Genomic DNA, 21,295 nt, shown 5'->3' with positions numbered 1-21,295 from the left:
GCAGTGCAGTAAGGGCCGTGGCGTGGCACCCCATGGTAGACAACGGGCGCTCCTATGCACTCTAAGAAAAAAGGATGGCAAAGGTGGTATCTTCTATAGTTGCCACCGAGGCCAACATAGCGTCTGATAAAGGGTGCAACAGTGCGGTAAATGAAATTATCATATATCAAAACTTCTACAAAAAAGGCGTACGACCCCCTCGCTCACCGAATCAGAAGCCATGACCCTATCATTCGTGGCAATGGCTGGCGGAGAACATGCTATGCGGTGAAGTTCTGTTTTGAGAGTAAGGTAGCAGGTAGAACTTTGCAATATTTCCAGGACATTCCGGGAAACTGTTAACCATGACTCTGTGCCGTACAACGAGAAGGAATTGAAACTTACAGAACTCGCTTTGTAGCCTCACAAATTTAGTAAGCTAGTTCATCCTTCTTTGACCGTTTTCGCTTTCTCATTTGCTCCCCTGTGGTTCCTTCGCTTACTCAAACCCGCAACCCCGCTGAGCAGTCAGCATTGCGTAGTTTTGCGCTCAGCGTCTGTGGAACCACCATCTCCATCTTATTTTTCGTCCATCCACCCCACCCGACTGTACATAATGGAGTGTATCTAATCTAAGTGTGGCAAATCAATATCAATAAAAATGTATGCTTTATTCTTGCAAATCTATATTACTGATTCTTTACATTTTCAGCAAAATTTCTCCTGGATATTCTCGATACCAAGTCTGATCCATGCAACGACTTCGACCAGTACGTTTGTAGGAAATGGCTTGAGGCGCACCCCATTCCTGCCGACCAGAGTTATTACGGAGTGTTTACTCAACTTAGAGTAGATCTCGAAACAGAACTAAAAGGTACGTGGCTAGAGTGGTTAGAGGCTGACTAATTTAGAAAAGAGGTATGAACACGACCCGATGAAGATAGTGTAGGACCGCTAAATGAATTCAACAAGGTACCACTGTGTGCCCCATGCAGCATATAGAAACTGTTCTGCTAAAAAAAGCTAGAATACGGTAGTCCTAACGACATCTATGGCGGAAAAATTAAGCGGTTGGTTGGTACAATAAGAACGGCCTGTGCAACGGACATAAAAAAGGGCGAACGAAGACCTTCATTTCGCGAAGGCTTTCTACCTGAAATGTCTGCTGAAAAACTCAGATACCTCGAAGAAAACTCAGAAGGCCCACATCACGGAGTGCCTACAGTGTTGATTTGATTGTTTGATTGTTTCTTTTCGCCCCAAAAGTGGCCAAGTAGTTGAATAGAAGTTTCTCTACGTAGTCAATGGTTATCTTCCTTGTTATAAAAGTGCGTTATAGGAATACCTGGAATTGTCAAAGCAAGGTCATTTGCTATATTACGAGGACTCACAAAATGTTGTATGTTCTATTACAGATATCCTTGGGAACGCCACGTTGTCTTTCCAGCCACCGGAAAACCCAAACATAACGCACAAGATACTGCGAGCGTACCAGTCGTGTATCAATGAGAGTGCGTATTGGATTTCAGTATGTATTAGAAACTTACATGAAAACGAGACAATTATTAATTCATTGTAAATGCTTACAGCTTACAAAGGCGTAGGCTTAGAGCGCTCTCTCTCTTGTGACCAATTTCTTCAGTAGCATAATCCTTTCCAATATTGACTCTGTACCGAATGTCATAGAAAGTAAGCTTGCCAGAACCATACGCAAGTCTATTCCTCAGTCGCGGAAGGAAGAATAGCATGTATGTTAGACTAGCGTTTCCCAAACTTCTCTTTGTGTCGTACCCCCAAAACCACTTAGAAGCCATTCCACGACCCCCGTTAAGTACGATTCATTTGACATAAATAAGGGACGTAAAGAAAGAAACAGAAAAACAAACAAACAAGCAAGGCACCGCTATGCAGGAAATGAAGAGGTAGTATATTTCTGCCTTCTTTAGGCATTACAGTGCCACACATGAAAATCTTGCACTCGCCAAGACATGTCATCGGGCTGTCTTCGATCACCGAGGACCCCCACGAACACTCTAGGGGACCCCCAGGGGTCCGCAGACCACGCTTTGAGAACCACTGTGTTAGACGATCTCAGCCCCATCAACACGAGAAAGAGCTGCAGCGCTCGCTACTGACGATCTAACAATTTTCTGTACATGCCGACCTGCCGTGAAATTAGAGTTCGGCGCACAGAGCATGCCTCCATGTAATCAGAGCGATATCCTTTGAACACAAAACGAACATCTCTGTACACCTACAACTATATCTGTGCTAAAAAAGAAATTTCGTTACACCCATTGCAGAGATATCGGAAGATGAAAGCACGGAGGCGCTACGAGGAATATTGAGTGATGTGGGCATCGCAAGATGGCCCGTCTCGTATACAGATACCGACATCCCTGACTGGAACGAGACGTTCACTAAACTCGTGGTAAAACTTGGTCTGGTGCCAGTAGTGAACCTGTTTGTGTTACAGGACTTGAGAAATGTTACGAACTATGCGCTACAGGTAAGTGGACCTGACGTAACAACGTTGTTGGTATCTGTTTTTGTGGGGGCATTCACTGCTGTTCATGCTAGTTTCATCTACAAGATACCCTTCATTAAGAGGTGCCGAGCGCTAAGGTCAAGCACGGTCAATATGCTTACCTACTACAACGAAATTCGAATTACGGGCGAGCGCATCAAGAGAACGGTAGACAAACAAACATATCGTCGTTTTCAACCAACTTTTACGAAACAATAAAGACACATTCCTACAAGGATTTATAGCGGAACCCCTCCTCCATTTTTCTCAACTGTTATTTCGGAAGTAACCTCGAAGTTACCTGTACCAAACGCATCCCGATCATCTCCCCTTGTCGATCACCAGCAGTTGGTCGATCAAAACCGCAGTTGGTGAGCTTACACAGGCGGTTTTAAATCTTGTTATTCTCATTCCTTTTGACCCCTTTTATGTGTAATGTAATTTGATTCTTACTTACTCGATATTTCCAACACATGTCGGAGATTGACATGATTTGATAATCTGACATTCATTGACTGGTCTCGTCGGCTTAGTTTGTAGCGTGCTCGCCTGTTGATACAATGTTGCGGCTTCAAACCTGGCCGAAGACGCCAGGAACTTGGCGTCAGGATACAAGTTGACATGTCTTCCGCTAGGGATGTTAAATACGGTGTGCTGAGATTGCAGTGCACGTTGAAGGGATTATCGCATCCGGAAACGTGTGTATGAGAGTGAAACGGTAACGTTCGTAGCCGCTTCACTGTCAACTTGGCCAAGTTTCTCTTCCGAACACGTCTTGCATATTAAAAAAACAAGTTTTAAAATTCAGACTCCCTTGACGATGACGTGAACCAGACACACGAATGGCAGCGCAGCGCAAGCGATTGTCTCGGAGGTCGTCTGCTTCGTGTCCGCACCGCGATATACAGTCGACCCCCGTTTATCCGGACGGTGCCGTTCCCGGCGAAATCGTCCGGATACCGGGGCATCCGGATAAATGAAACGACCCAATAGAAACGTCCTACAGAGCAAGGTTTAATTAAAACACAGAAATCTCGTCAATGACAGCTGTTACATAGTAGTGTAGGCACTCGTTTCCTGCAAAATTTTGCTAATTGCATAGAGTTGAGCCACGCTGTTGCGCTGCTCGAAGAATGTCGATGTCGGAGCCTGGTTTCTCACTGGCGTCATCGGCACCGTCTTACTGCACATCATCGGAGAAAACAGCAGCAATCACACCGTCATCAGTCATAGCTGCACACGCGTCATCGTCCTTATCAACGTCAACGTAGTCAGAAACCGCAGCATCATACGGCAGTCGCAGTGAGCCTCTGCATCAGGGATCGCAGCTCAGCTAGGGGAATGTCTTCATCGGCCAACGGACCGTAAGCTGCAAGCCTGGAGTTTTCCCCTCTAGAACCGGACAGTTGATCGAGATATTTCCAAATGACTCGACTGGTCAGCGTGACCCAACGCACACAAATAGAAAAGGGGGTCATCGTGCACGGTTGTCTCCCCTACGGAGGAATGTAGGTCCCTGACGTGTGACGGGAATAACCCCAACACAGCAAAAAGGGTGACGAAGCAGGGTCAACGTCTCCTCTTACTCACGGTAGTCCGCATAACTGAAGCTGGATTACAAGAATTTTCGACTTTCGTTCCCTGGAAGTCTTGTCCGAGTCCGGAAGCTGAAGTCCGGATAAACGAGAACAAAATACATGGAGAAAAATCCGTTCCCGTGCCTTTTGTCAGGATACCGCGGGATCCGGATAAATGAAGCCAAATGAACATTGATGCAGTCATAGCTGTTTTGGACAGGAAATCTGGTAGTAAAAAATGTCCAGGATGAGCAACATATACAAGGTACCGCAAAACTGCTGTGTCAACCATTTGTCACGACGGTAATCACGTAAACATCATGTAAACGTCTCTCGCTTTCCTCGGCCTCAGCCTACGAAGAGCCTCGAAGGTTATGTTTAATAAGAGCCGCGAAAAGTGGTTCAGTAAGTTCAAACTCTGCCGGGAACACCGTCACATGAGGGATGTGTTTAATTAAATCACAGTGAAAGATAGCAAAGGAGTGTTACTGGTCATGTACAAAGCAGATCTCGTTGACCAACAGATCAATGGATTGTACAAATTGTCTTCCTGTCAATGGACAACTGACATTTTCCTCCCGTCCGTACTGAGAAATGTTGACCCAAAACTTGATTTCTGGATGCCACAGAACACTTCTCGCCAAGATGGTGTATTAATTCATAGACTGTGACTTAATTGGGCATTTACAGCTCAGTGGCATTACCACCTGAGTGTGATTCTCTCAGACGCTGTCACTGCGGTGCTGTAGAAGACCCAGAGCATATTCTTCGTCATTGCCCACAATACCGAGCTTTCCAAACTGCCTTTTTCGGATCTCTTAATAATCTGGACTCCTGCCCGCCTGTCTAAAATTGCTTGGCCTATGGCTAAACCAAATTCACGAATACCTGCCCTCAACGCTCTTTTGATCATTTTAGACTCCATGGGACATTATTTCCTTCCTCACACCACCAGCAGCTATGTGGTAGAGTATCGCCGCTGGCGATGAAACTCCCTGTCCATCTCAAAATAAAGTTGATGTTGGAACGATTAACTCCATATCTTATAACGTTACTGAACAGCTTCTGCAACTTCGGCAAGGTGGTTTAAACCACCCTTATAACTGCATGTTCTCTGAAACCTGGGAATGCTGGTATGTGGGTAAAGTGGCTAGTTTGCCACAGTACCGCAAATACGCACAGAAGTGGACGATAAATCTGCTACAGAATCTGGTGCAAGAGGATGAGCACTTGGAATGATCAGTTTTTAGTACCACGCAGAGGAAGGTAGAGTAAAGTACCTTCACATTTTGTAGTACTTTTTCTGAATTAGTTCTAATTATGCTGCAGCTACATAGGCAGTAGATAAACTGCTATTCACAACTGCCCATCACTGGTTGCGAAAACTTCATGCTAGAACTCAATCGTTTCTACAAACTTTGGTTGGTTATGTCATCAATGTTTCGGCGACTTCCGTAGGCCCGGTTTCACCAACTCTGATTAACTGACCAAGATCAAGGGTTGCCAATCCTTGAACTTAACACACACTTCTTTTTTTACATCGATGATGTGGTGAATGTTTCAGTAATAATAACTCCTTTAGTGAAGTAGAGAGTTTAATGGCCGCTCATCCTAGTTCATGTGGTGGCGCGACTACCAAGAAGAAGATGCGCGAGAGCACCATATTCTACTCTGGCGTGTGCCAGTTATTCTTTGAGTTCTTGGGCTGTTGAAGCCATGTCCGTTTCCTGTTCAGTCTTCTATTAAAGAGGTTTGTTGAACCCACCCTACGGTTATCTCAACTGGCAACGAGCGAAGGACTTCACAGAAGATGCAGGGTATGAGTCTCGAGTTATTTCAACCGGAGCAGGTTCGGACGATGGTGTTCGGCGGTTTCGCAGCCCTGGAACGTTTGATCCTGACAAGGAAGATTGGAACCTCTATGAGATCAGGTTTCTAGCGGCTATACGTGTGGCAAGAGTCACGGACGATGCGGACAAGAGTGGACTTCTAATTTCGTCGCTGAGTCCGGCAGTCTTCAAGCGGCTCTATAACCTGCTGCAACCGAGGAACATCATGGAGGTACCTTTCAAGGATCTTACTCCAACGTTATCTGACCATTTCACTCCGCAACGGTTCAAGGAGTTTGAGAGATACAAGCTTTTCTCAAATCGTCAAGAGGACGGTGAGTCAGTGAAGGATTTCGTTGAGCGGTTGTCGGCAATTTTTCCCGCTGTGAATATGAAGGAGAGTCTGACGTCCGAGCATGTTCCCTGATGACAGCGTTCATCGTAGGACTCCGGGATCAGCGAATCCGCGCGCGACTTGTTCTGGAAAAGACCTTGACAATGGACACAGCGATCCGGCTCGCTGAAAGTTTTCTGGCCGCGGAGGCAGAGTCGAAGCAGTTGCATGCAGAACCCTCTGTGCACAAGGTGACAGTCAAGCCGGAGAGCAAGGAACGATGTTTCCGGTGTGGAAATTCAAACCACTCGCAAGAAACGTGCAGATTCCGCAACGAGGACTGTCATGCCGGTGGCAAAACCGGACACATCTCGAAAATGTGTCGTTCATCCGCTTCACAGGGAACGCGGAAGAAAGGTAAACATTTTCGGAAGGTGAAGCTTGTGACCGACGTGTTTCTTGCGGACGACCAAGACGGGAAGTTCATTGCTTGTAGTATCAAAGACAAGGACGTCATCCTGCAGGTCGATACGGGGTCGCGGGCAACACTTCTGGATGAAAGGACGTTCAAGAGGTTGGGTGAGCCAGAGCTATACCAATCTCCGTACCGTCTTCGTGCTTTCAACAAGGACGAGATACCACTTCGTGGAGCAGCAGATCTCGATGTTTCCATAGGTGGAAGGGTAGAAAAGCTTCAGGCACTCTTTACCCGGATGGAACATACCAATCTGCTGAAGAACTTCTGGCGACATTAAATGGCGGTGAAAAGTTCACGAAATTAGACTTGTCCGAAGAATACCTACAGATGGAGCTGGACGAAGAAGCTAAGAAAATCTTGGTGATCAATACTCACAACGGCCTTTTTCAATTCAATCGAATGCCCTTCGGCATCGCATGTGCCCCAGCCGTTTTCCAGCGTACCATGGAACAGGTGATCGCAGGGATTCCTTCTGTAGCCTGTTATCTCGATGACATCATCGTGAATGGCCGAAACGACAAAGAGCATCTGGAAAACTTAGAGCAAGTTTTGTCACGTCCCCGCGAGTTCGGCTTCACTCTCAAGAGGGAGAAATGAGCCTTCCTGCAGCGGCAGGTTGAGTATTTGGGACACGTGGTTACTGCGGAAGGTTTCCGACCATCACCCAAAAAAGTATCAGCGATTCTGAACATGCCACCGCCAACACAAGTTTCAGAACTGCGGTCATTTTTGGGGTTGGTACAGCACTCCGGAAAGTATCTGCCGTCTTTGTCCGATATTTGTGCTCCACTCAACAGCCTACTCAAGTCGACATCTTGGCAATGGTCTGCGTCTTGCGTAGATGCGTTTGAAATAATCAAGAGGAAGCTCGCCTCCGCTGAAGTACTCACCCATTATGATCCACGGAAGGACATATTTCTGGCGGTGGATGCTTCTTCGAAAGGTATTGGGGCCGTCATCTATCATCGCATCAACGGCGAAGACCGACCGATTGCGCACGCTTCGAAGACACTGACACCAGCCCAGACAAAATATGCTCAAATAGAACGGGAAGCCCTTGCTATTATTTTCGGCGTCCGAAAATTTCATCAGTATTTGTGGGGACGGAAGTTTACACTCTTCACCGACCACAAGCCGTTAACTGTAATTTTTGGACCCTCAAAGGGCATTCCCGCGACAACGGCGAGTCGTCTGCAACGGTGGGCCATCATTCTAATGAGCTACGCGTTCGACATACAGTTTAAATCGACGACGAACATCGCAAATGCAGATGGCCTGTCTAGGTTGCCCGAAGGCGCCGATCTGGAGTTCGATCAGCAAATGGAAGAAGGTATTTTCAACGTTGTGGACGAGGAGATTAATGCGGTGCAGGATTTTCGCATGCACACTCTTCCAGTCAGAGCTAAGCAGATTGCTGAGGCGACTCTTCAGGATCGATACTTGAAGGAAGTAAAAGAGTACATTGCAAGTGGCTGGCCCGAACGCGTAGAACAGGAGTTGGTTCCGTACTGGCAACGACGAGCTGAACTTACAACACACCGTGAGTGCGTTCTTTGGGGCCAACGCACCGTTATACCTCAAAAGTATCGCGCAGCCCTTCTGAATACGCTCCACGAGTGTCATGTAGGACAAACTGAAATGAAGATGTTGGCTCGCTCATATCTGTGGTGGCCAGGACTGGACAAATACATTGAATCCAGAGTGAGAGGTTGCGATCAATGTGCGTCCGTTGCAGCGCAAGAGGTTCCTGTGCCACTTCACCAATGGGAGCCGCCGGATAAGCCGTGGTATCGTCTGCACGCAGACTTTGCGGAGCTCCATGGGAAGCATTATCTCATAGTCATCGACAGCTTTAGCAAGTGGCCAGACGTGAGGACTATGACAACAACGACTGCAGACAAAACGATAGACACGCTCAGAGACATCTTCACTCAAAATGGGCTCCCTGAAGTTTTCGTGACGGACAACGGACCTCCGTTCACAAGTTAACAGTTTCGGAAATTTTTCGAAGATCAGGGAATTCACCATGTGCTAACGCCCCCTTACCATCCCAAATCAAACGGATTGGCAGATAATTTTGTGCGGACATTTAAGACTGCTCTGCGCCGTTCAAGCGGAGGGGGAAGGGAAAGCATAGGGGAATTCCTCTTCAAGTACCGAGTCACTCCCCATGTGACCACAGGGCGTCCACCCTGTGAGCTTCTCAATGGCAGACACTACCGCTCTGTTTTGGATCTTGTGCGACCACCTGGACCAATCCCTCCGGTGATGTTTTCAGGTGCCAGGGAACGGCAAAAGAGATGTCATGACAGGCGAGCGCGCGACAGGTCGTTTGGAAGTAACGCGAAGGTGTGGATGCTGGACCCTCATCAGAAAGGTCATTGGAAATGTGGCACTGTTGTGGGCAAAGAAGGATCAGTCATTTTCAAGGTTCGGGATCTTTCTGGGAAGGTACAACGGGTACACAAACACCATCTCAATCCTTTGGTCCTGCGACGACAGACGAAGAAACGAGACAGCGACGACGCAACTTTCAACCATTATGTATGTACCAACCGGCCCCATACACTATGTGTCTGCTACCATCTCAAGGCAAGCGAGTCTTCCGATACCTGGGATACTGAATCGCTTCCCAAACCCCCGACAGAACATGAGCCACCGGAAGAACCAACACTTCCTCTACCCTTCCCGGAAGTTGAGGACACTTTCAGTGAGGACGGCCACCACCGTACGACGCAAGATGCCCAGCCGTCTCAAGTGGCAGGAGCTGCTCCTTCAGGAGAAAATTCTCCTCCTTTGAGTACAACCACACGTAGGTATCCGGTCAGGAGGTCGGCCGGTAGATCGGTTCCAACCGGCTTAAAGGGGGAGGTATTGTGGTGGCGCGACTACCAAGAAGAAGATGCGCGAGAGCACCATATTCTACTCTGGCGTGTGCCAGTTATTCTTTGAGTTCTTGGGCTGTTGAAGCCATGTCCGTTTCCTGTTCAGTCTTCTATTAAAGAGGTTTGTTGAACCCACCCTACGGTTATCTCAGTTCAGATGCTAACAGGTTGGTGATACTGTGTCATAATGTAGCCTTTGTGTTCTGGTGCTGTGCAATGGATTTTCAAGGGATCCAAACTACAAAAAAGTTAATAAGAAGAAATGTCTTGGCATAACAATTTGTACATACCTGCATACATGTCCCGGACTGCACGTAAGAAACTCAACAGAATATAAATGTCATCATGACGTTGGTAGACTGACTGAAACCGAAAGAAATCGGAAGGGGAGGTCTGGGTTCCACGAATGGGCACTTGTTCGCTGCCTCCTCATCAAAGAAAAGTAGGACCGAAGGTTGCGAGCCCTTTCAGACCACTGTAATCCCCTCCAGACCGTGGCTTTTAGGCCAGATCTTGTCCGCCCCTAGCTTTGAGCGTAGCTCAACTCTACCAAATTGGTGGCGCTGCTGAACAGAATGATGTCATTTGCTTACAAACCGGGAGAGATCTATTGATACAGCAGGATATAAAGTCCACATTTCTTAAGCTCTCTGTGTTTCCTGTGCGACTTCTGCAGATGTCCTGGGGGAGATTTAACCCAGAATTTGGGGAACCGTACTTATTTCGTGCCCATTACCATACCTAAACCACAATATATATTGCCTGTTTGTTCAGCCATTTACAAACTAATTTATACATACTGCAGCCATTTATATGGCTATGGCAGGAGCGAGCAAACAGTCCGCGAAGATTTGTTCAACAGAAAAAAGGGCAACTTGAACAGAGGGCATACTTAGATGATGTGCACAGCCTTGTGAAGAGGATCCTGGGAAAACAAAGTATGGATCCTCTAAGCTGATCCTCAGCATACTGTCTAGTGATAAACATAACGGCCTTCAACTGAACCATTTCCAAACCGTTTCCAAGGCGCTCTGTACAAGGGTTTTGTATACCAGCAGCGTAGTGTCTGCGAAAGGTAGTTTTCGTGTACACTTCAAAGAGACAATTTTTTTAAGAGCCTTAGAAGACACATAACTAATGTGTGATTTCCAATAAAGATCGGAAGAGAGGTAAACACTTAAATACCTGAAACCCTCAATTCAATTAATTGTAGGACCAAAATTACAAGGTAATACATTGAGGTTTTCCCTGTTTGCAGGTTACATCATTTCTGTGCAAAGTTCATCCGTAGTTGCCATGGCCTACATCAATCATAAACACTGAAAACGACTCATTGAGCATAGTCGGCCCGCGGTACGGAAAGTGAAATGTGTCATTGCCCATTGTAGACATAGCCATGCAACAGTGCTTGCCGCTTTGCATTTCTCACTAGTTTCTTTCATCACTTTGTTATGAGATGACTAATGCTTTGCCAATTCAACAGGAACATCATTATGCTTTGGAACAATTTGTTTGCAAAGCATGTGTACTCTCATGCACTTGCTTTAATCGCTCCAGGAGTCTCTCTCTCCCGTAACATATCTCAGCAGATACAGCATGTCATATAGGTAACACATTTTTGGCACAATATTTGCTTGATATATCTAACAAGCAGAGATATCAATCTTTGTGCCATAAACATTTTGTATAGATCATGCCCATGCAACTCTTTAAATGTAGCCTAGCATATGTAACCTTAGTTAATCCCACCGCGGTGTCGACACTCCTCGTGCTTTTGAATGTCTCAAAATTTTTTCAAACTGTGTAAGGGTCTGCTTAGGCAGAAGAAGTGAAAAAAAATTGCAACAATAGAAAACTGAGTGTGAAATACAATTCAAAAGGAATTTAATGAGAGAGAACTTGTCACCAAGACTAGTGTGGGAGCATCGTAAAGGAAAAATTCTAAACCATAATGGAAAATTCCTATTATATGGTACAGTATCAGATAAAAGTTATTCATATAATATTGAAGAAGTAACTGTGCAAATTATCAGTCAAACACAGTAAAGCTGGCTGCAGTATACTACAATGTGTCACATGTAACAATATTAGTATACCGCAATGTTTCCAAAGCTGTGGGACATGAATCATATAGGATGGCCGCGATAACCAAAGCGGTGGTTACACCACTTGGGGAAAAGAGAAAGCAGATGAAGTGAACGCAATATGCGACAAAACCAAGGAAACTACCTCGCTACAACTGCAATATATTTAATTGTTTTACAAATATCTATCAGGTGTCGCAGGATATCAGGTGTCTCCACACAGCCATCCCGAAAGCTAGGCCCATCTTCGTTGATGCACCCACGAATCCACAGGAAGACTGCCGAGGCTTTCCCACTCGCATTAAGTACCTATAACTTGATCTGCAAACAGTTTGGTGCACGCTCGACAAAATGAGAGCAGCTGATGGCTGATTTCATGGCCGCGGCCATGCGAGCTGAAAAGGACAGTTCAACTTTCAACGGAGGGACAATTTTAGCTAAGTTCGAAGGTGACGCTAGTCTTCGGTGCAACAATTTCCAGAGTGAAACTTCCTCGATCTGCTCAGCTAACTCAGCGCTTTTTTATTCTTTTTCTTTTTATTATTAGTTATTACTATTTTTGTTTCATTTCCAATTCTAATTCCAACTCCAGCTCAACGCTGAACGGCTCAACCGCTCAGCACGCTGACACTAGTGCAACGTAGAGTCAATAAATAGCTGTGGTATAAAAGCGGCAGTTCAATTCCACAGCGTGCAGCAAACGAACGGGGAACTCTCGCTTCCCTAAGGAGAAGGGTACTTCGTGTACTTACCCCCGTATTCCCAACCAACCCTGAGGGCTCCCTATGTAACCTCTAGCCCTGAGGGAGGAGAATTTTGTTTCCCAAAGCGCCCGTATCTGCAAGGGGCGCTCCAAGGGCACGCGCCAGCCAAGTGAGCTCGCGAGCTCAATGTACGCTCCCTGAGGGACGCTCGCCTCGAAACAAACATGGATGACATATGCATTTGTGGATCGCGTCGTGCGATTCGAGCGTTATACCCTCACGGTGGTATTGCCGTAGTGACGGTTCGACGAATTCGTGACTGGGAAAACCATCTTGTGCGGTACGACGAATATGAATTGAAAGAAAGATAAGTTGGGCGTGTGCATGAACACTACAGACTATAATGCACATCAGGAGGGCCACAACAATCCTGGCTTCCCTTGTCCGCCCATTCAGTGATTGTTACAATCTGGCCGTTTAGTACAACACACACACACACACACACACATAAGGAGACGATGGTGAGATGTGTACATATCATATCCGCAATATCCAACAGTTGTACAGCATCTGAATACTGACATGAAGTAGCCCACCATACATGAAGTTTGCAAGTCAAACGCGAACAGAACAGGAGATCAACGATGAAAGATGAAAGCCACTGAAAAGGTTAGCCACCTGTAGGAGTCGAACCCACATCTGTATGTGTTTGTCCCTTCTATGTTGTTCCAGCCTTAGAACATCAGTTCTCTCATGTAGAACAGGAGAGATACCAAAGTAGCAGACGACAGCCGTCGGAAGCGGAAATGAAGCGCGGTCCTGCGCATGCGCTTCTGCTTCGTTCTACGAGGAATCGGGCCGAATCCCCTTCGAGCCTCCCGACGGCCAGCCCTTCGCTGAGGGCGTGCACGTTTACGTTTGAGAAACGCATGCTGCCCTGAGGGGATGTTCGCCCTCAAGGGACCCTGGGCTACGGGCGCCCTGAGGGCAAAGTTGCGGGTAGTTTGGGAATACGGCCCTTAGTACTGCAAGCACTGCCCATCACCTGTGCACAGCATTGACTATACCATGCTGATACAGGTAGAGCTATGTGAAAGCTGCTGAGCTTTCAGCCTGAGAATATTATTGTTGGCGCCAGCATATCTCGACGTTTACGTGCTGCAGAATCAGACCTGGGAACACTCTTCCAAAGTTTATATGTTGTATCACGGCAGCCTTCTGATGCATGGGCACCGTCATATGGGGTAACTTCAGCCTGTAAACATTTCTGTTGCAACGCAGTCACCAAATTATGGTTCCTTTTATTCTCTCTGCGTTCCAGAAACATACGGTTTCTGAGCCAAGACAATATAGTTGCAGTTGACATACAGAAGTATATACAGATCCCGTACCGTGAAGACCACCACCTCAAACCTGGTTGCTACGGTTTCGGTTTTGGCCACCACCACAACATGAATTTAAAAAAAAAGAAGAAACACGCCATCGCTCGCACGCTCACTTCTATAAATTTATCTTACCGCCTTTAGTGAAACGATCAACAAGCATTGCAGTTCCTGCTGCTCTAGTGCGAGTTTTTTCGCCTCAAGGAATTCAAGAACGCTAGATGGCCTTTCCCATCTGCATTACACCGTCCACCGTCATCAGATGACTTGGACGCGTCATTGCTAGTGGATCCTATTTTTGTATATGCCGCACTTCTCAATCTCTAACTTCATGTCCTGCAGTGTTTTCCTCCAGGTCAGGATAGGTATAGGTTAGGTTAGGGCTCGCTCCCCCTTGCCGTGAAGGACTTCCGACTTCAGAAGGACCTCCCCTATGGATAATATGGAAAGTTGAATAGTGCTAGCGATGTGTCTCCGTAATGGAAAACCTGAAGCGTGAAGCGATGCACTACAAAAAGGGGTGTACTTGCTCTAGCTTGTTTGTTTCTCAAACTCATACAAATGTTACCTCTGGGGATAATAATTTGAAGCATGCAGATATGAAGGATTCATCCCATATGTAAAATGAACATCAAGAAAAATTGACAGCAATTCTGCTCTTTCTCGAAAGAAACAAAAACGACTTAGTTATAAAAATTTACATCTTAGTGAATTATCTTAGTGAAAATATCTTGCAGATAAGGTCTTCGTCCACTCGCATACGCGTAAATGTGAAAGTAATGTACAAGTAGTTCTTTATGGTTTATTACAAAAATTCTGTATTAAAAAGGGCTACGACCACGAAGTATGCTACACGCGCCTTTTGGCACGTGTCTGTGTGTGTGTTTCAGCTTGGACAATTTTTTATTAGAAAGGCACGGGAGCACGTTATTTTCACAGTTGAGCTACGGTCAGGCGCATATCTTTTCCAAAAAAGACTATAATGACTAATAAAGATGACTAATTACCTAAATTCATTAATTAACTCTTTAATTAGAACGTCTTGAACAAAAGCCAGGTACCGGTATGGGAAACTGTCCTAGTTGAAAGCCACACCAAGTTTAAATATTTTGAAACACGCACGTGAAACGAAATATCCATCCCTGAATTTTGACATGCAAATGGGCCAAAACCGAAACCGTAGCAACCACGTTTGACGAGGTGGTCTTCACGGTACGGGATCTGTATATACTTCTGTATGTCAACTGCAACTATAATGCCTTGGCTCAGAAACCGTATGTTTCTGGAACCTAGAGAGAGGAAAAGGAACCATAACCCAGTAAACCACGAACGTCTAATGGACATCTAGATTCTAGATGATGGTACACCGTGGATATTTTGGATGTCTAGTAGACATCCGGATATGTCCAGCTAACGTGGAATGGATGTACTATGGATCGTCAGAAGCTCATCCATAACTGTATAGATGGATATCTTCTGGATGTAACAGCCAGACATTTGCACATCCAGTGGACGTGCTTGTGAGGCATTTCGACGTCTAATATACGTCCTATCGATGTTCCTACTGGATTAACGACAATATATGGACCAGATTGCAAGTCTACTTTTTCAGTTATTTTGTGTGCATGAACAGCGCAAATGCCGTAGCCGTGGCCGTAACCCTCCCGACACGGCTTGGGCATTTCTCAGTAGCCTCTGTTGGCGTACTGGATGGAACATATACTAAGAAAAACACACAAATACACAGACTTAACACAACAAATCAACAATCTACTGCGGACGTTTCATTTCCCATTCGGGAGGCATCATCAGTGCAAACGGCAGCAATGAGAGACACAAAAGTCGCTATTTAAGAAGGTCGACATAGATCTCCGACATAGATCTAGCGACTTTTGTGTCTCTCACTGCTGCCTTTTGTACTGATGATGCCTCCCGAATGGGAGACGAAACGTCTGCAGTAAATTGTTGGTTTGTTGTGTTAAGTCGGTGTATTTGTGTGTTTTTCTTAATATGTCTTCCGCCGGCTTTTGGAACATCTTTGCATGTGGAACATATACTAAAATACCAATAACTGCGGGATGTTTGTTAAGTGTAGTGGGGCCGAAAACGTTTGTAACGGTGACGAGGATGTGTTTCTGCAATTAATTCGTACGTCTGCTATGAGTCAAACTGCCCGCTAACATTTCTGATATTCCTTGCTAACAAATATTGTGTTTGGAATTCAGGCTATTGTCTATGATGAGGTTACCTACTGAGTGGACCTGTCAAACTGAGAAGTTTCCTGTGTTGGTGGAAGAGTGCTACGTAGATACTTTGCAGAGAGCAGGACGCGAAGAAATGGAAAAACTTGCTTTTACTTGTTCTCCAATTTTTCACGTTCTCGCAAGATAGATTCGCTTTCTTCTAGCGCTATACGTAAAAATTACTATTGGATTGATAGTCGAAACATCGTTTCGTAAACGTACGTTTATATATTATCGTATGTTAATCTAGTAGGAACATCGATTGGACGTATATTGGACGTCGCAATGCTTCACAAGCACGTCCACCGGATGTGACAAATGTCCAGCTGTTACATCCAGAGGATATCCATTTATACAGTTTTGGATGAGCTTCTGACGATCCATAATACATCCTTTCCACGTTAGCTGGACATATCCGGATGTCTACTAGACATCCCAAACGTCTTAGATGTTTGGATCTTTCTGGTATGTCTAATACACGTTTGTCGTTTACTGGGAATTTGGTGACTGCGTTGCAACGGAAATGTTTACAGGCTGAAGTTACCCCATGTGACGGTGCCCATGCATCAGAAGGCTGCCGTGATACAATATATAAACTTTGGAAGGGTGTTCTCAGGCCTGATTCTGCAGCACGCAAATGTCGAGATACGCTGGCGCCAACAATAATATTCTCAGGCTGACAGCTCAGCAGCTCTCACATAGCTCTATCTGTATCAGCACGGTATAGTCAACGCTGAGTGCAGGTGATGGGCAGTGCTTGCACACTCTTAGAAATAGGCCTTCTATCGTGCCGTCAAGAGCTGCCGTGTCTTCTAGATTCACGATCAAGGCCGAAGTTTTAGACGACAGATGCCCACGTGACCCGGGAGAAAAGAAAATACCATAAAAAATTGTCTTGCTTTTTTTGGCGCGTATTCCGTGTAGAAGACACGTTTATCACGTGACCAGGAATCGGACGTCGTGAAGTCTATTTCGTGTTGTCTAAATTTTTGCCGTGGTTTCTATGCGCTCGGAGTGATCACCTGACCGGCGTCGAGGACCGGAGTCACGTGAACTATGCGACGGGGACAGACATGCTGGTGGCGCGGCACTGGTCACACCTCTTCTTCGATGACTTGCCGCCAGCGTTTCTTCGCTTTGCTGATTCTGGGATTCTTTTACAGGTAAGACACCTCCGTTTAATAAATTTTATTGCGATAACTATGCTAGCAGCACTACTATTGTTGTGGCTACCTGTTACTTCCCCACGCTTCTAACGAGCATTTGGAATTTGCAGGTGCGAATGGAAGTGTCATGGCGATCGTGACAGAACGGTCAACGAAAGTTGAGGGCGAAACGCATTGGACGTTTTCTCAGCGTCAAAACGTCGCGCGTACGCCATGGCCTTGCACACGCGGCGAAGAAACGCCAGCGAGGCGACCACCGCGACCACCGCGACGAAACGCATGGGACGCGTACGGAGCGAGTGACGCACGCCACTGTTGCTATATTCGTCGACCACAAATATCTGTTAGAACGTGTAGATGCTCTTCTTTCCTGTGGTTCCTGCGTTCCTTCATTCCATACATCATTAAGATGTACAAGTAAATTTGGTGTGATGGATAATGACCCACAAATTTATGCGAGCTGCTCATACGCCACCTTGTCTGCCGCACGACGGCCATGGTTCTGTCTACTTCTCGGAAAACGCGCCCAGACGCGCGCGAATATCTGTAGTCGACAGATTCCGGCGTACGCCCTCCGCGCGCGTTGAAGAACTGGTTTTTACGAGGTCACACGCACGCCGAGCGCGCCCGCGTCCTGAAAACGTTGGAAAAACGCTCCATGCGTTTAGCCCTTTATGTGGTGATGCTTGAGAAGTTGAGTTGTGAAGGTATTCGAGAGACGCTCATGTGTTATCAGCTGTATCCGGTTTGTAGCTCTGTTAGAATTGCCTCTAAACGTGGACTTCACGAGCGCTAACGTTTGTGTATGGCGCAGGATGTTTTTGCCTTTCGGGGGCTCGTTTCGACCGTGGTTTGAGTAACCATTCTCTGTCTCAGCTGGCCGCAGTGGGTATGGACGTCACCAACGAAGACTTCACTGGTGTTCAACGTGCCGCCTGATGGAAATGTGCGTGCGATTCATACCGAACACTGACAGATATTAGCCGGTACACGGCACAAGTGTTACCCGGAACATGCGTCTAATGCTAACACTCACCTGCCGACCATGATCGCATTCAGTAAGATATCTCTTTGACCTCTCCTCCTACATACTTGGTACTGCTGTGGTACCAATGTACCATTTTTCTCTCCTCGCTGCCTCACCTATCATCGTTGTAGTATAAGCTATAGTTCGTACCCTTTCACTGTTGTCGATAGTGACTTTTATTACACTTAATGTTGTTCCTATCCACTTTGTAATGCGTCTTTGTCGTCGTTCGTCACAGTTACGCCTTGAAGCAGAATTCCGATTCGAGGCCAGGATGGGAAGCATGGAGGAAACGCTGCACAACGGGTGACAACTGCCATATCAACAGCCCCCACAAAGAGATGTAGAGCCGCTGAAATATGGTGATCATATGCCCTGAGCAACAAACAGGTCTGCATCCCAGCGAAACTTGTTTCGATACGAGTTTCAAGCTTGCAAATAGTTTCGCAGCAGCGGCGTCGAGCCGCGCCGTTTTGTGCAATCTGTGATATTTTGACTATGTGTGGTTCTTATTCATTTTTATTTTCTCTGAGTCATTTCTCTGTGAAGAGGGTATTTTGCATAGCTTGCAAGTCTAGTCAATATTCACTGTATCACTGCCACAATTTCACAACTTTGCCGAAATAAAGTCTTCAATCCCCTTTGAAACAAATTCTATTGACTGCAAGCATGCGCCGGGGGAGAGGGGAAGCAGTAGCACGCGGGGAGGGGGAAACGACTGGGAAAGGAGGAAACTGCGAAGAGTAAAACAGACGCCACTTTTGTGGCTTCTACGAGGGAAACCACGTGATGGGACGTCATTCCGCGCGCTTTCGCGTGGTCTCTACGTAGAAACCCCAAAATTACCGTTTTTCGGGTGTATGTAGAAGATACGATAGAAGATCCATTTCTAAGAGTGTAAGTACACAAATATACTTTAAGTACCCTTCTTCTTAGGGAAGCGAGAGTTCCCCGTTCGTTTCCTACACGCTGTGAAATTGAAGTGCTGCTTTTATACCACAGCTATTTATTGACTCTACGTTGCACTAGTGTCAGCGCGCTGGGCGGTTGGGCCGTTCAGCGTCGAGCTGGAATTGGAATTAGAATTGGATATGAAACAAATATAGGAATACATAATAATAAAAAGAAAAAGAATAAAAAAGCGTTGAGCTATCTGAGCAGATCGAGGATGTTTCACTCTGGAAATTGTTGCGCCGAAGACTAGCGTCACCTTCGAACTCAGCTAAAATTGTCTCTCTGTTGAAAGTTGAACTGTCCTTCTCGGCTCACATGCCCGCGGCAGCAATCAGCTGCTCTCGCTTTCTGGAGCGTACACCAAACTGTTTGCAGTTCAAGTTATAGGTACTTAATGCGAGTGGCAAAGTCTCGGCACTCTTCCTGTGGATCCGTGGGTGCATCAACAAAGGTGGGCATAGCTTTAGGGATGGCTCTATGTGCGACAGCTGATGTCTTTCTCCGACTGTGCATGTGTGTGTGGGTGCGCTCTTGTTTGGGAAGCTAGAACTGTGCCCTGTCACATATACATCAATATAATTGTTATACTACTGCGCAGAAATGACGTCTGACGTCCAGGGTCTCGTCACGATACAGTGAGGAATACTGCGACACACTTGATTGAAAGCATTGCTGCGCATTAGCTTGGTTCCCGACTGATTGTGCGCTGAACTTAACTTGCATTTTTGTAAAACAACTTCAATATATTGCAGTTGTAGTGAGAGAGTTTTCTGGGTTTCGTCGCATATTGCGCTCGCTTCATTTGCTTTTTCATGGGCCCCGCTTGCGCTATCGCGGCCTCAATGGCACACGTCCTGACACAGTGTTTGGGAAACACTGAGGCATACTATACATGTGACATATTGTAGTGTACTGAAGCCAGCTTCACTGTTGTATTTGTTTCTTCGCACGGTTACTTCTTCAACATTATTTGAATGAGGAATGCGGAGAATGAGGAAATTTATGCCTTGGATGTGGTGAACGTTCTCTAATTGCTGACGCCTGCTGTTGGGCTAAAATCCAGCAACTTCACAAAAAGATTAACAAATGTAGAACAGGAGACAGAAACACGGACACAATGACATGAGATCATGATATGCTGTTATTTTTTTTCTGTGTCTCTGATTCTACAGTTTATAAAGATGTGCCACATTGCCAGCACTCTTGCCCTCTTGCTACGAAGAGAGCCTCTCAGTAATAAAAATGCAGGTTGTCAAATGCACGCAAACAGTGCTTACATGTTTTGGGGTCTTCACTCATTCAATGTTTATGTCAGAAAATGGTCCCCTAGTTCACATGGCATACTGAATATGAGCGTGCTCCATAGCCACGAACTACATTTTTGATTAGCACTGCAGTATGTTCATCGGTACACATAAAATTACCCATCCTAAGTACATCGATGCAATTTATATTTTGATGCTCACTGCTCATGGAATAACATGGGGTGGGATGAAAGACACTGGCATCACATGTTACGTCACTAGCAGTTACGATTTTTCACTGAAGCCTGCAATTTAACGACGTAATTCACATCTTGATTGCAGAAAAGTAAGCAAATGTTTATTATTTGGTTTAAACGTAAACTTAAATTTCATGTTTAAACTTCTAAATGTGGTGACAGTCATTCTCCTGGATTTTGGTTATAAAACTAGTTTAGGATAAAGAACACCCGTGAAGGTGTAAGCTATGAAAAGTAGTAAATTAAGGAAGCGGGCCATAGAATACTCATAGTGCGACATTTTAAAATGACCTTTCTTTCTTCATCTTTTCAATGCTGACACACATCTGCTTGTGTAACTGTCAATCCGGGCTATTCCAGCCAAAACCAGCCAGAGGTGTAGCTTGACTCTCTTAAATATCACTGAAAAAATTGCGTGCATTTTTTGGACGATGCATGTATAGAATGTAAACCTTTTTTGCTCGTCATTTTGTTTCCTTGAACAATGGGGGCACATTAAACTGTGCCGAAATATACAAAAGTTGTTCCTTACGAGCTTCCTTCTGACATCTACGTATACATCATTTGTGTGCTTTCATTGCCTGTTGTTAGAGGAGAAGCATGGGTCTGCCATCCCAAAGGGCAT

At 45.7% G+C, this 21,295-nt stretch overlaps 1 protein-coding gene across 1 annotated transcript in view; it reads left to right on the top strand.

Moving 5' to 3' along the window:
• The window catches only part of LOC135381939 (neprilysin-1-like), a 92,049-nt gene that overhangs the window by 57,100 nt on the left and 13,654 nt on the right, over positions 1-21,295 (top strand). The window contains exons 3-5 of the mRNA XM_064612573.1: positions 692-853; positions 1,395-1,490; positions 2,283-2,488. Of these exons, the coding sequence (XP_064468643.1) occupies positions 692-853; positions 1,395-1,490; positions 2,283-2,488 (464 nt within the window). The remainder of the gene's footprint in view (positions 1-691; positions 854-1,394; positions 1,491-2,282; positions 2,489-21,295) is intronic.

The sequence above is a fragment of the Ornithodoros turicata genome, chromosome 1 (assembly GCF_037126465.1).
Source record: "Ornithodoros turicata isolate Travis chromosome 1, ASM3712646v1, whole genome shotgun sequence".
NCBI classification, from domain to species: domain Eukaryota; kingdom Metazoa; phylum Arthropoda; class Arachnida; order Ixodida; family Argasidae; genus Ornithodoros; species Ornithodoros turicata.
This window is presented reverse-complemented; position numbering and strand designations above follow the sequence as displayed.